At 35.7% G+C, this 16,008-nt stretch overlaps 1 protein-coding gene across 2 annotated transcripts in view; it reads right to left on the bottom strand.

Moving 5' to 3' along the window:
- Nucleotides 1–16,008, bottom strand: part of LOC311429858 (uncharacterized protein) — a 184,454-nt gene that overhangs the window by 48,067 nt on the left and 120,379 nt on the right. The window contains exon 5 of one of the 2 annotated variants that reach the window (XM_084506099.1): nucleotides 10,362–10,515. The exons of the other annotated variant lie outside the window; for it this stretch is intronic. Coding sequence (XP_084362225.1) covers nucleotides 10,463–10,515 — 53 coding nt within the window. The 3' untranslated portion in view covers nucleotides 10,362–10,462. Of the gene's footprint in view, nucleotides 1–10,361; nucleotides 10,516–16,008 lie in introns of those variants that run through there. 2 annotated transcript variants of the gene reach the window in all.

Here is a 16,008-nt window from a genome sequence, read left to right as displayed (position 1 = left end):
AACAACTTCATGCTTTTTTAGGAAAATCAAAGTAGATTATTCCTAGCAGGAGTCCTTTACCTTTATCTTCTATTCCAATACAAGAGTCCCTTCCCTGAAGAATTTGGACACCCGTAGGAGAAGGTATTAGAAACTAGTTGCTGATTTTTGCAGAAAAAATAGTTGCAGAGGGTTTGCCCTCTCTGTTGCATTTATTTATTTTTTTTCTCACCAGGTAGACAAAGCAATAAGAGAGTACCTTCCTCACTACATGAGGACAAAAGTGGGAGGGTGGGGAAAGAGCTGCTTTATAACTAGGATCCTTCATCTCATTTAAAAGTGAAGATATATTTTCTACAGATAATTTATAAAGGACAAAGTTTACTGATGTGTTAAGAGACAGGACAGGTCCTACACTGCTGGCCACATCTTACCCTGCAGAAGTACTGGATATTGTTATATACTACAACATAAAACTTTATTTTGACTTCTTCATCACTTGAGCAGCTACATAGATACAGATATGTGTATCTACTGAGATAGATAGCAGACAGACCATTGAACATATTAACAACTTTTCATCAGGTGTCAATGTGTTGAAAGAAAATTTATCTCCTGAAGGTCATCACTAATACCATTGCAGTGAGAAGTATGTAATCACTTTTAGCTGTCAATAGTGTAATAGCAGAGGTGTTTTCCATGTAGATGATCTATTACATTTTTATGGGGCTGTCTGGGAAATTTTATAGGACTGAATATAATCCAGGTTGCTAATTTATATGAAGCTGGTGTGAGTGAACAATTTTATGTTCAAATAGACTTAAAGAAAGCACCTTATTAACAAACATATTAAAACAACTTTCATTAATGAAGATATCAGTAGCCAACATAAATCATCTGGCTAAATTATCTGACCTCTAAATTAAAGAATTCTTGCATTTTAAATATAGTTAAAATGTATATAATAATTTTCAACTAGAAAGTTGAATTATTCATACCATTTTGCATGTGAAAATATTTTAAAATATATGGAATATATAAACACAATATAATGCTGAAAAGATTTACCTAGAAAAAAAAAAAAGTGTTATTTTTGTGCATACACTGTGAGAAGCTTTCTCTATTTGGCACATATGTATACACTCTACACATTAATTGCTGCACAGTATGTTTCAGGGTATGCATCATCCAAATAAAAATCAGTCCTTTAATATACAGGCACTATTTATTTTAACATAATAATAATAATAACAATAGCATATGGCACAGCAGTTCTGTCATATATGGTATCACCTAGAATAAAATAAGCAAACGTTGTATCCTAATATTGTAAGGCACCAGTGTGCTTAAGTTTGTGTGTTATTTATTCAATTGAATAAGTTGGAATATGTTTACTCAATTGTAAGTTGAATTTAGTCCCCCACACACTTTCAGAGCAACAAAAGTGAATGTTTGTCCTCGTATAAATAAATTGAGTCCCATTTTCAATAGAAATGACAAGGATATAGTCAGGCTTTCTTACTTACGATGCGGGTAAAAGATGAGTTTATTATGCTGCACCATGAAAGAAAGCAGGTCTGGCAAGGCAGAAATCATAACCAAGTATAACAGAGATTTCTAACAATTAGCTTTGCCTAAAGTTCCTAATTTCAGTTGCCTTGCTCCATTACTAGTGCGGTTCTTAACATAACTGCTGTAACTGTCATTGCATCAGAGGCAGTCCCAGAATACTTGTTCCTAGAGTAAATATCATTGTGTTCTGCTCTCCAAACAAAAGAAAAATGCAGGCATTCTACAGTCAGATTACAAGTTTAATATACTCCTATTTACCCTGCTCAAGGGACGAGTGGCTTCAATGCCTCCTAGTCAAAACTGTAGATAGCTTTCAAATGGGTGGAGCTTGACTAAATATAATTACAGTAATGTGAGAAGTTGTCGTCAACCAAAAACTGAAAGGAGAAAGGAAAGCATTAGCAGACATTTCTATAGCACAGAAATCCAGAAGTACAAGTTTTACTGACCTTGATAAGGTTTCACTGGAATTCTAAAATAGAAAATTGCCATACAGTGCAGCAAATGCACACCTGCATCTGAGGGTTGGGCCTTCAGGAAGAGTGGCAGCACAATCAGAACAGTGAGTCCAGATAGGCTGCCAGACCCCCAGGAATCTCAGTTCATGATTCATGGGCACATTTACCTTACAGGATACCCAAGGAGTCCAAGGTCTCACATGCACTGAGAAGATACCACACAAGTAGTTTGTGTGAGTACAGTAAAACCAGTATGCCCCACATGTGTAGAATTTACCACAAGTGAGCTAAATGGGGCCTATGAACATCTTTCCAGGAAATACCAGAAAGAAACTAGGGAGCCTAAACTGAGATGATATTAATGTGCTAGCTATTTTTCTAGAATTACCTTTCATTGGAAGACAGCATCTTCACTGATGGCAGACAGCCTCACCCACTTCCAGTGCAGAAAAGTTGGGAAAAAAATAATAAAAAAAATAAATAAATAAAATTAAAAAAAGAGGAAATAATAGTGTGGAGGAACGGAGGAAATGGTGATCAGGCATAGGCTAGTGTTATTCATTTATAGAAGTCCCTGCTAAATATACTGTTCATGATCCCCTTATCAGCTACATAAGGATGACAGCACAGGATTCTGTGCGTTTCAGTAATAAAAAAATGGAAATCTATGCTAATTCCAGAACTCCCCAGTCTGGGTATCCATCTGTGGGTTATCTTACACCTTATCATAGAGTTAATTAAATCAGTGCACGTTTACACATTTCAAGGAATATTTGATGATGTTGGAGGTACAGCACAAAATTTTCAAGATTCTGGTAATTACGATAAGACGACGGTTATTTAGATGGTGCAGTAAGCATGTTCTAAGCTTTTCCTAAATAGCTTAAGCAAAATTTGCAATACACCTACTAAGTCAATCTCTCAGCAGTTAAAAAACAGCATGGTACTTTTCTGTTCTATGAGCTTGCATCAATTTATGCGAATGAAAGAGTTGGCTCTGTTGTAAACTCAGATTCCTTTCAAGTGCCATGGACTTACATTTTTTATGTCAACTAAACAGTTAACATTATGCAGAGCTAGTTGTTCACAGGCAGTCTGTGTTGCAAGTATCAATCAACTTAATGTATCTCAAAGCTGGATTTCTGATCTAAACTAATCATCTAACCCCCCAATACTCAATGCCAATAAATAGTCATTTTTTCTTGTGTTAGGGCACAGTTCACCTCTCCTAACATGGATTCATTTGATCTATTTTAGATGTCTACTTTAAGAGAGATGAATCTTGCCCTAAAACTGCCTTTCTCTCGCTGTTGACATTTACAGGCATCTGAACAAATTAACTACATTTCTAGTCTTAAAATAAGGTGACTATGCCCTTAGAGGGGCCTGTAGATTTTAATGTAAAAGAATCCTAGGATAGATCCTAGATCCTAGGATAATGTATAATTATACATAATATATATATAATATATACATGTATATATACATAATATATATGTATAATTTCTAGACAACTAAAATTTGGGATGGATGAGCCCTTGTCACCATAACTCACACATAAAAAAAAAAAAAAATAATAGGGCAGAGTGGGCAGAGGGGAGCTGGAGCCAGGAATTTATCCGTTCATTTAATAATTGTTTCTGCTCACAAACCTACATGTCTCCCAAAAGGATACCAGTCTCCTTAATGATACAGAAAAGTGCTAAAAGTTTTACCTAGTATTAAAAGATAGTGTTAAAAGATTAAAATGCAATGCCCAGAACTTTAAATATACAGAAACACATGGAACAACAAATGGATGTCCTGAAGGAGAAATACCATGTCCTCTTTTCTCCTCATCACTCATGATCAATTTAAAACAGATTAAAAATCTTCAGTATGTGTTCATACTTATGAATTGCAGAGATTCTGACGCAATCACTTCAGCCACTCTGTGCTCATTACTTTCTCTTACATCAGAAATGAGTGTGGACAGTGATAGAACAAACTGGAATAACAATTAAGCCTAAAAACATTCATTTATTCCTCTATATGTTCCCTGATATTGATATATATATATATATAGTCATTATAAAATTATAATAGGTTTATTGTTCTGTGAATGACAAATAAAATGATTGAATATGTTTGAATACTTTTAGGAAAAGAATATATGTTTTAAGGTAAAATACTACTAGTAATAATAAATAAATAAATAAATAAATAAATAAATAAATAAAGACTAACCCCAGTATAAAAAAATAATAATCTTCACTGTTTGAAGACAAATACCTTCCATACCTTCCACACTAATCCTGTAAAAAGTGACGTATCAGGGTTAACACCGTAACCTATTCCTTGTAATCATCATCATTAGGAATGCAGTACTGAGTACTTTATGAACTATCAGCTGCTGTTTTCTGTAAAAGGTTCCAATAGTTTTATATTAAAGAAACATTTTTATGTTTACTATATTTATTTATGGGAACCTCCCCAGCTACTGAATTAGGTGAAAAAGAGATTAAATGGTCCACATCAGAACAAAGAATGAGTATTTTATGAGTTTACTGTTCAGATTATTACTCTGCACTGGCATTTTCCTCACCACCTTGACAGACTGAATTTAGTAGATTGTGTTCCATCACTTCTTTAATTACAATGCTTCACTGAGCAGTCACTTGTGTACTTGCTAAGAATTTTCTGCTAAGGAATTGTGCTGTCCATTGCCATCAAGGCATAACTTGAGGACTTAATACCAGAAGACTTGGTAGCCAAAGCTGGTCATGTGGAGAGAATGACAACCAGCAATTCATAAAAAACACTATAGTCAGATACAAAAGTTGAGTGTCAGGCATCAATCCATCAATCCATCAGCATTCAGCTAACTGGCTATGTTAGATCTCAGTGCTGCAAAGATCCAGGTATCCTCTTTTACCAGTGCAGCTTTACTTAAGTACAGACTTCCTTAATCACAAGCCCTTTTCTCTATAAAGATATAACTTGTCTATCACTCTCCACAATATTCCATTTCCTGGATGTAAACAGAAATAAATCAGGTACGAGAAATGAAATTCTCATTATGATTCTCGTTAGGAAGATCACAATATCCTTTCATGTCAAAAATATCTTCCTTATATAGAAATAGCTACATTAATGTACATTAATGAATAGCCAGCTATTAGCCCAAAAAGGGGGATTGTTTGTCCCAGGTTCACAGACAGAAAGACTGATGTTGTTCTGCATCTTGTTCAACACTACACAGTCTAATTGTGCAACCTGCTCTGTCTCAGATTTGTAAAAATAAATAAATAAATAAATAAATAAATAAAAAGCATACGGAATTACTTCCTAGCATATGTAGCACTACTAGGAAGAAAAGCTAGGTTACCTGGTTACCTGGTTCCCTAGCCTGGTCCTTTAAGCATGGAGACAAAATCTTGATTCCTTTCAAAACCAAAGGCTTGCATTTTTCAGAATAAAGATATGTAGCTATAAACTTCCCTGAGGCTATTTGGAAGACAACTCAGTTCAGTTTGGAAACAGTTCAGGAAATCTGGCAGGATATTAAAAATAAAATCTCTACGATATCTTAACTGTAGGAAAAAATTAAATATCCCTTTCTGTTAAACAATTGGATCTATGCAATCATGCTTGGGGATGGAGGGAGTATTTTCTGGTTCCTTTAAGAGAGAGATCAGCACATACGGAGTTTAAGCCTTGAGAAGTAAGACAGAGCCTCCTTTACCCTGGAATGTACATTGAGAACACACATCACTCTTAGTTTAATGTAATTAAACTTAGCTAAATACAATTAAACTGATTTATATTAGGGTATAGGATAAGTGTTATCTTGCTAAGAAAACCTGGAAACAAGGATACAAACTATTCCATGAGAAACAGATTTTAAGACAGAAATAAAACTTCCTTTGCACAAGGATATGGGCACTGAACTGCATAGTGGTTCCTGTAATGGAGTGACAGAAATCCTCTACTGAAACAACCCGAGAGTTTTATCAGTTTGTGTGTCAAGCCCAGTTACTTAAGGGCTGCAATTACATGATTTTCAACTCCACGCTAATTTGTTTTTGTACTATGTGCATCAATATCAGTTTCTATTATCTTTTTTTCACACATAAACATAAACGTATTTTGACTTTTTCTTAGCCCTCTTCCAAACAGATCCTAACTCCTGGGATAGCTTATTTTTCTCAACTCACACTACTTTAATTATAATGTTTATTTACCCCTACTTAACAAAACACTCTTAATTTAAATAAAATAGATATCAAATAAAAGAACAATTACAGAAACCACGGGAATTCATAGATTTATAGAACAACTTGGGTTGGAAGTCTCCTTGAAGATTATCTAGTTCCTCCCTGCCATGGTAGATTGGGTTGTCCAGGGCCCCATCCAACCTGGTCTTGAACACCTCCAGGGATGCGGCATCCACAGCTTCTCTGGGCAACCTGGTCCAGTGCCTCACCACTCTCTGACTGGAGAATTCCCTCCGAATCTCTATTCTAAATCTCCCCTCCTTTACTTTAAGACCATTCCACCTTGTCCAGTAACTGCTTGCCTGAGCAAAAAGTCACTCTCCATCTTTTTTATAAGCCCCCTTTAATTACTGAAAAGCTGCAATAAGCCTTCTCTTCTATAGGCTGAGCATGCCCAGCTCTTTCAGCCTATCTTCTTAGGAGATGTGCTCCCTCTGATCATCTTCATGGCCCTCCCCTGGACCTGTTCTAGTGGGTCCACATCCTTCTTACGCTGGGGGCCCCAAACTTGGACACATTACTCCAAGTGGGGCCTCACAAGGGCAGAGTAGAAGGGGACAATCATCTTCCTTGTCCTGCTGACCTCTGTTGATGCAGCCCAGGATGCAGTTGGCCTTCTTGGCTGCAAGTGTGCACTGCTGGCTCAAGTCGATCTTTTCATCCACCAGAATCCCCAGAATTAATACTACTTGCCTCAGAGTTTTCTATCATTTTTTTCTTTCCAGATGGTATCCAGCTTTTTAGCCACTTATGCAATCCATGATAATTACTTTTAAGATTTCCTTTACTAATTAAAAATCCAAACTATGAAATGATTAGGTGTAGACAAAAACAGACACATATATCTACGTTCACTTTCTCCCACAAAATATTCCGTGAAACATTGAGGAAGTGTCATGTCAGAAAAACACCATTCCTTCTGGAGTGAATTCCTCAAATACAATGAGAACTTAGTATCTTTGAAGTTCAATAAGCAATACAGATATCCACAATCTTAATTTAGTCTGGTATTAGCAGGCCCTTAACAAGTTTTCAGCAAGACTCTTGTTGAAACATTTTTGTTGTCTCAGAAATTACAGTTCTAAATACACTTCCTCTGGTGACACAAATACTTTAATCAACTCATTACTGCCCCATCATCACCCCCTCCAGTGCTCTGGGAAGTTTGTTTCTGTTTCCAGAACAAGAACCAGATCAGTGAACACCTGTGGGTCAAAAAAAGCTCTGCAACCAAAATCAACATTTTTTTAGCCTCAGACAGTTCCTTGTTCTGTTCATTGCATAGTCCCACAATAAGCTATACCAATGCAAATGATGCTTATGAACATCTGTGACAGAGAATGTTCATTGGCTGGCACTGATACCGACAAGTCTGTAAGTGTAGCAATACTGAGATGGATTTCACTGTTTCACCAGCTCTGTTTCAGCAAGGCTACTTCTGCACATGCCTAAGAGATTTGCAAATATGCTTTGAGGTAATTAGGGCTCCAGTCAGATGAGGAAATACAAATCCTACAGTTTGTACTAAGACAATAGGATTTGTCTTTTGTTTTCAAAGATGAAGTCAGAAAAAAATAAAACATTTTTTCCATACATTTCTGTACCTATGGAGTATCTTAAAAGAAGTATCTTCATTTAGAAATAAACTAAAGTTAATAAAATAGAAACAGGAGCAGGCAGCATTGTTTTAAAATAGTTTACTATAATCAGTATGTGACTAACAGGTATGGAAATTCAAGTCAATAGTATTTACAGTTTTAATTAGCTGGGAAAATTCTAAGATTTGATATACTTAACATGTGCATAAACATTTTGAAATCTGGCTTATTTAGATAGATTTCCTGTATTATTTTTCATGAATGGTTGCATCTAAATTTTCTAATTGTAAATGCAACCACTTTATGAAAGACGATAACCTAGACATGAGAGAAATGTTGCAATATTTACTGCTGCATTTTGATAATCACATTAGACACACAAACCACACCTATGTAGAAATGTAACAAAGCATTGTTGAAGATTCCTGTGATAATATTACTACAAACACATTTAATGTGTGGAAGAATTCCAGTAATGCACCTGAATATAAAACAATATTGCATAGCTTTTTAAATTAAAGTAATGGTGTCATTAATATAAAGTTCCTATAGAGTATTTCTTTACACAGATAATGATAATATGAGGGAAAGACCAGAACTGTTTTCTCACTTTTCAGTGTATTCTAAAGAAACAGTTATATTAAATAAGGCCATGCACTTTATGTAGTCAATTCTCAGTGGTATTTCAGGAAAGATTTATTGAACCAGTAGATTGTTTCCTCTCAGATACTGCTGAGACATGTTCATGGAATTCTAAGATGTTTACAGTAAATTAGAAGCTAATTAGTTGAACTGAAATGCCAGCACCTGCTCCTGCATTATTAAAAAAAAAAAAAAAAAAAAAAAAAACATTTAGAGTTTCACAAATGGAGCTAATTCTTCAGGGCCTGGATTTCTCCAAGCCTATTTAATCATTTGAAAAGGTTGTCAAAATTATTGGGTTATGAAACTGAACCAGTGCATCTTAGATATTTTTCCTTCCTGCAGCTTTATAGTCATTATTGTATTAAGACTCTGGCAAACAAGGCCAACAATATTTATGGTTCCTGCCATAACATTAAAAATGCATATCCCATTCAGATTTTATGAATCTTGAATTGTAGCAGGAAATGAACAGTTTAGATGATAATTGACTTGTAAGGATTAGAGCCGTTCAGGTTTCCCCTGTGCAAAGTGAAGGTTCATCTGAGGTCTTAGAGAGAGATAATAATTCCTCCAAAGTATCACATCTGTCTTTACAAAAATGTGCAAGAAACTCTTTTGTTCTGGTAATTCTACATTCATAGAATATATTCTTATTCTATATTGACATATATCTATATGTCAATATATGTCAGTATATGTCAATAACAGTTTTAAGTAAAAAATATAGATCAGGCTCTGCTAACCAAATTGTGATAGGAAAATGAGGGTGAAATCTAAATCAGATATTAGATCTATGTGGTATTTTGTGTAATGTATAACTGAATAACCTGCCAATTCTAATGAGCTTATATTTTAATCAGGAGAGTATAGTACTCAAGCAATTCTGGATGGGAATGTGTGCCACCAAAGAGAGGATCAAAGTAATAAAAATGCTCTGAGAAGGAGTCAGGTTTCATGTGGGGAAGAGAAGAAATTTACATACTGTAAGAATTAAGAAGATTTTCGTATCAGAGAAGATCCCACAAAGGAAAGTATCAGGACTACAGGTATAAAAAAAAGGAGAGTATTGGGGAGAGGATGTTGTTGAGTACAAAAAGCTGTAATTAGCAGAGTACATTAAGAGCAAAATTGCAAGAGGTGGAGCTGAAGAGACAGGGAAACTACCTGAAATGATGTGAGAAGGAGGGCAGCAGCACAGAAGAAGGGTGAAATGAGGGCAGTCAGCATGCTCTGTTATTACAGAGAGCCATTTTCCAGTCGTATTTCCATTTCTTAATATTGTATTTTCAAGATGTTCTCTCCTCCCAGGGGAGAGAGACATGGAGACATGTTCATGAAACAGTTTACCATAAATTAGAAGTTGATTAGTTGAACTGAAATGATTTTTGTCTATTTCAGCCTTGCAAGAGCACAACACATGCACACTCCTGGTACTATTTACAAAAAGCTGCACTGAAATCAGTCTGGGCTGTGTACACCCAGGCTTTCCAGAGGGTTGTGATTAGTTCTTGGTGATTGTTACCAGCAGTGCCCTAATTTCACAGAGTAGAGGTTTTATTCAAATATGGTTGAGAAACCACTGTCCTTTTTTCTTTTCTTTCTTTTTTTTTTTTTTTTTTTCCCCCAGCAATCTTTGGGGACAAAAAAGGAATTCAAACAGTATGAGGAGCATCCTTCTGCAGAGGTCCTTGTTGCTCTTCTTTTACATTTACTTATTTCATATATTTACTTACATCTTGTCACAGTATTACACTTGCATTCTTCGTGGGGGGGAGGGGAGAGAGAGAAAAAAAATAAAAAAGATACTCCAAAGCGCCTCCAAAAACACTAGCAAAGGGAATATAGCCTGACAGTAAGTAGAATGAGAAAAGCTAAAGTGTGTGGTGCTCTGATTTGCCAGAAGATATCTAAGAGACTTTTCAAGGCTTCAAAGATGGATTGAGTTGCCCTTTGACTAAGGATCAAGACAGAAAACATGGTTTGTGGTTTCTTCTTCCTTGGGCTTTCCTAAAAGTAAGCATTAAAGAAAGAAACTGTTATGTTTTGTGCTTGTTAGACCAATCTCACAATGTCATCAAAATAAGTCCCTATTCTCCTCTTCCTTGTACCAGCTTCTTTTGCTGCCCTGATTCTTTCCCTTGTATTATTTTTAGAAATGCTTCTCTGGTCAGCCTCATCAACTAATTGAATTCTCTTCCCCAAGACTAAACTAAAATTGCAGTTATTGGGGGGAGGGGAATGGTGGGGAGTGGTTTTGAAGTAACCTTTCATTATTCCATTTCAGTGCATAAGTTGAAATATATTGCCTTGCCAACGTTGTGTAAATGGCAGATTTCTCATTAAATTTCTCTTACATTCTACTCCAATATAAAGGCACAGGAATCAACCAAAACCATAAAATGCACCTTGCTATCAAAAGCAAAAGCTGAAAAAGCATCCCACAAGATCCCTGTTAACAAAAAAAATCAGTTTTACAGCATAGTTCTCTGATTGTTTTTCTCTACCCTTTTCCACACTTTTCCCTCCGAATGTCTTAAGTTTTGTAGCCAGTTCAATTGTTTAACCTGGCTTTCAATCAAGTTTCCACATATAATCTGTCATTCTATAAAAAAAGCAAATATCTTTGAGTATTGCCTTACTCACGTCTTTGTGTTTTTGTTTGTTTGTTTGTTTTACAACAGCAAGAAAAGACAGAGATATGTAGATATGTATAAGTTACTTGATTTTTGGACTCCGTTTTTTTCCCAATTTTCCATATACATATAGATGAGCAGCATTTTAATTTATCATCATGACAATAATGTGAATATTGGACTATTCAGATATACCATAGATCATAATTTTATTTTATAACCAATGCAAAAGCTGCGATTATTAGAGTTTCGTAGACACAACAAACATAAATATTAGATCAAACTTTTCCAAACAGTTATTTAAGTATGAAAAGTCATTTTTAGAACTACATAAGCTGAAAAATCATATATGTCACTGACAGGATTTTCATGCTGATCTGCAGTCATTTTCAGAATATGAAAACATGTCATTAATTAAAGAATTAAGCATTCTATCTCTGCATCTAGCCCTTTAATGGTGCTAAGTTTACAAGTCCCCAAAAAGCAAGAAAATGTTTTTTGTATGCCTATGTGACTGTAATTTATGCTGTGATTTTGTTTCAGAAATTGCCTTTTAAATCAGACCCAATAATATTACCTTGTTCATGGAAATTATTCTTCTAGTAAAAATGATTTTGCAAAGTTCTTAAGAAAAATTACATATTTCCAATATTCTGTTGGAACAAGTATAAAAACATGTTTATTTGTTTAACTGAACTGAACTGTTTTGCATCAGTGCGATATTAAACTACGATGTCTCTCGGTATTCATACACATCAGGTCCCCATTCAGCTAGCCTAAAGAAAACATACGTCGTGCACTGTTGCACCGTGTTCTCCTCACACACACTGTGGGAGATGGAGACTGTAGAACACAGGAGGCCTGAGCTGTTCCCGCAGCACCACAGTTTAATGTCAAACAGAATTATTCCATTAAAAAAAGCATAAACATTTCAACATTGTGGGAGGAGGGAGGAATTTTTTCATTTCTCAAAGAACAGCAATTCCAAATTTCACTCATGATATGTCCCATGAGTCTCAAACACAGATTCTACTATATGGACACCTGTGATCTCTCTTTAGAGGTGTCTCACTCTATCCATATTATGATGAGTATGAGGGAGCTGGAATACCTGTGTATTATGTGTGTAACACCCAAACCTAACTTTGTCATGACTGAAAAAAATGACTATTTTATGAATATAGAAGTTTTCAACTCATATCTTTCTTCACAGAAAAAAAAAAAATGTCCATGGGGAGAGAAGAGTTTTCACTGGCTTTTGTTTCTTGAATATGCCAGCGGCTTTGGAAGGATTTTACTGAAAATAAAAATAAAATTAAAGGAAAAAAAAAATGGAAGAGACTGCAAAGAAGCACCAGGCATAGGTTAGTAATGTGGGCCCCTGAGAAAAAAAACATTAAGAGAACTAAAAGCTGTCATAGAATAATAACAAAAGAGGCTTGAAGTTGTGAGCAGAGGCACAGGGTCTTTGTGTTTTATTTTTACCATTTTCATTAAAAAGAGAATTTGTATATCCTCTGGAAAAAAATAAAATAAAATGAGAATATGAAGTAGACTCAAATTTCTCAACCCATTCAAAGCCAAGTTTTTTCTGAAACTGGAACTGAACCAAGTTTCAAGCATTATTTTGAAGACTTTCTTTAACACTTCAATCCCCCCAAAATATTCTGGCTTCCAGTTCAGAAGGGTGGATTGGCAAGATTTGCAGAGGGACCTCTTCCACTCAGCCTGTCTGCATGTTTTGGGATGTCCTTCCCCTAATCTGTCTCTCTCACCACATGCATGGCCAAAACCTTCAGCAAAAGGTAATACCTTTGGATTAATTTTGCAATTCATTACAGCTCTACAAATGTAGACACCCATGTATAGCTGCTAACACAAAGTCAAGGACTCTCTTTACTCCTTCAGACCCCAACAATCTCATACGTCTATATTCTGCAAAGAATTAATGGAGGGGTGGAGGGAGGGCAGGAACAGACAGAAAGGTCTAAGAAGTTTCTAACCTTATTTTTTGCTACAGCTTCAGAGTTATGTTTATTCCAAGTACAATATAATGCTATACCTTTCTGCAGCTACTACAACACTGTATACTGACCTCAGGGAGCTACAAAGAGGCTGTGATTCCTCCTTGGTGGGAAATGCTGTCCGCTCCCCATTGGGGATGAAGAATCCCTCCATGACTAAAACCTGTGCTGCATGCCTGACCATACCACATGGCCCTTTTGAAATCAAAATTCTGGACTGATTGGCCATTTGCAAATAGTGTTGGCTTGAATCCTAACGAAAACAGCATCATTTTCAAAGGCACCTGAACCAGAGTGAATAAAAATGTTTGGTATTGTTTCCCAAAACAGAAATAATTTCATTATTATCTCCCTAAGTCTAGCAACTACAAATAATACAAATTTTTGACTAATCATTTGACAAGTAAATCAGAAAACTCCATAATGCTTCATCAGCAGATAAATAATATAGAAAATACAAATTTCTGCACCTGAATGTCTAAAAAAAATGGGACTGGAGAGTAGACCCTTTAAAACAATGCTTTTAATACTTCTGCAAACTGTTATTATGAACACGTTTTATTTATTACTACTTAAAATATAATTATGTGCTTTTTTGTTGCACATTAAGTAATACAGAAAATTTGCATGGCAATTTTGAAGCTGTCATTTTCAAAATCCCACCACTACATTTTTAATGTGGGTGGATTAATTGCTCCTTCTGTAAGTGTCATTGGGCATTTCTTGTTCTGAATATTTATGCTTCTTTCCAACTGGAGTCAGTCATTAGCCAGCCTATCACCACCATAAGCAAATGCAATCTATTACATTCATTGATTAAACCAGCAGAGCTTGAAGCAACATTTCACAGTCTGGGAAACCAAACAGGTATTTATAGCTTCTATTCATTTTCTCTTTGTATATAGATACTGATATTGTATAGGAGACATTTTTGTTTCTGAGCTAATGTGTTCAAACAGATGGATCAGTCAATTTTTGTTAAGCAAGCTGATCACAAAATTTAAATGTTGCACAGTCCAAGATTAAATGTCCCAGTAAGATGTCATATATTTTAAAGTGAACATTACACAGGTTCAAGCCTGAAACTTGAAACACCTGCTTTAAAGGACATTTTGCTTCATCTTTCTTTTCAAATTTTCATAGGTGAGATAGGAACAAAATAAGGAAAGGATCCTAAAGAAAGCAGAATCATCCAAATTCTGCACAGCTAATCTAGATACATTACTCACATTGCACCCCACTCCTTCCACCTGGAATGGAACATGGAGCTTCCCTTCTGTCTCCTGGCACTTGGGTCTTCCCCCCCAGGCTGGAGACTCCTCCACTGATGACATTCCTTCTGTTGAACCCTTCCTTCTACCCTGTCGCCATTACAGCTTCCTTCATTTTTTGTACCTTTGAATGCATCATTAAGGACCAGGTATAATGTTTATACAAAATGACATCTTCTCTAGGATCATATGCATGGATCACTCTTGTTCTGGGTCATATCTGTCTTCGGTTGAAATAAAATGAGAATGCAGCATTATTAACTCCTGTCTTATTAAAATTCAAAAAACTTTTGTAAAGAATCTGGTATATGGTAAAGTTTGTTTTCTATATGAGTAGGTCCTCAGGTTTACAGGTACCCATAATGGTTAGAAATTTTTGCTTCTAAAACATACTAGAGGACAAAGTTGTTGCTTAGAGAAGAAACATGAATTATTTGTAATGATTATCAAACATCCTTATGTGATGTTTTCAGAGTCAGTAGGCCAAACTGTTGAAATAATACAATTTTCTAATTCATTCAGAACATAATTTAAACACTGTAAAGGGTATTAGGAAAACAGGATTTATGTTCAACTCAGGAAACACGAAGTACTTATGAATTCTCAAAAATGAAAGATGTTCAGGCATTAACCTGTAGCTTCTAGCATCTGTTCCATATCAGCTTTGTTTGGGAAAAATACTAAATAAATAAATAAATAAAATAAATAGAACATAAATCCATTTTGAAATTCAAAACATGACAGAGATTAACAAATTATTAAAAGCACCTAAAAGACAAAAAGCACAAATAGATGGGCTAAAACATATTCTGTGATTCTATAATGACTTGAAGATGCAACAGGGGAGGGTCAGGCTGGATATCAGGAAAAAGATCTTCACTGAAAGGGTGGTCAGGCACTGGAACAGGCTCCCCAGGGAAGTGGTCGTGGTACTGAGCCTGCCAGAGGTCAAGAAGTGTTTGGACAGTACTCTCAGACACATGGTCTGATTTTTGGGTGGTCCTGTGTGGAGCCAGGAGTTGGACTTTTTGATTCTCATGGGTCCCCTCCAAGTGAGGATATTCTATGATTCTATGATTCCAAAAGAGACTACAGAAATACTGTAGACCTATGTATCATCTAATCTCCCGGGGGGGGAATATAAATGCATATATATACATATATATAATTAATTAATCTACATAACTACAAGTAATCATGTAAAGTAATAAAGAAATTATAGTGAAATCAATAATTCTCTCAAGTCTGCATACATAACAGCAGACAACAAACGAGAATTGAAAAAGCTGAACAGATCACAAAATCACAGAAAGGCTGAGGTTGGCAGGGAACACTGCAGATCATCTAGATCATGCAGAGCACAACCAGCCACTGTTTGCCTGGGACCATGCCCCAGCAGATTTTGAATATCTCCATGGTTTGAGATTCCACAACCTCTCCAAGCAACCTGTGCCAGTGCTCCATCACCCTCACAATAAAAAGTTTCCTGATGTTCAGAAGAAAACTCCTGTGCATCAGTTTGTGCTCATTATCTTTTTTATTGTCACCAGACACAACTGAAAAGAGACTGTC

The sequence above is a fragment of the Aythya ferina genome, assembly GCF_964211825.1.
Source record: "Aythya ferina genome assembly, chromosome: 1".
Classification (NCBI taxonomy): domain Eukaryota; kingdom Metazoa; phylum Chordata; class Aves; order Anseriformes; family Anatidae; genus Aythya; species Aythya ferina.
Note: the sequence above shows the minus strand (reverse complement) of the source record. Positions and strands in the feature narration are given on the sequence as shown.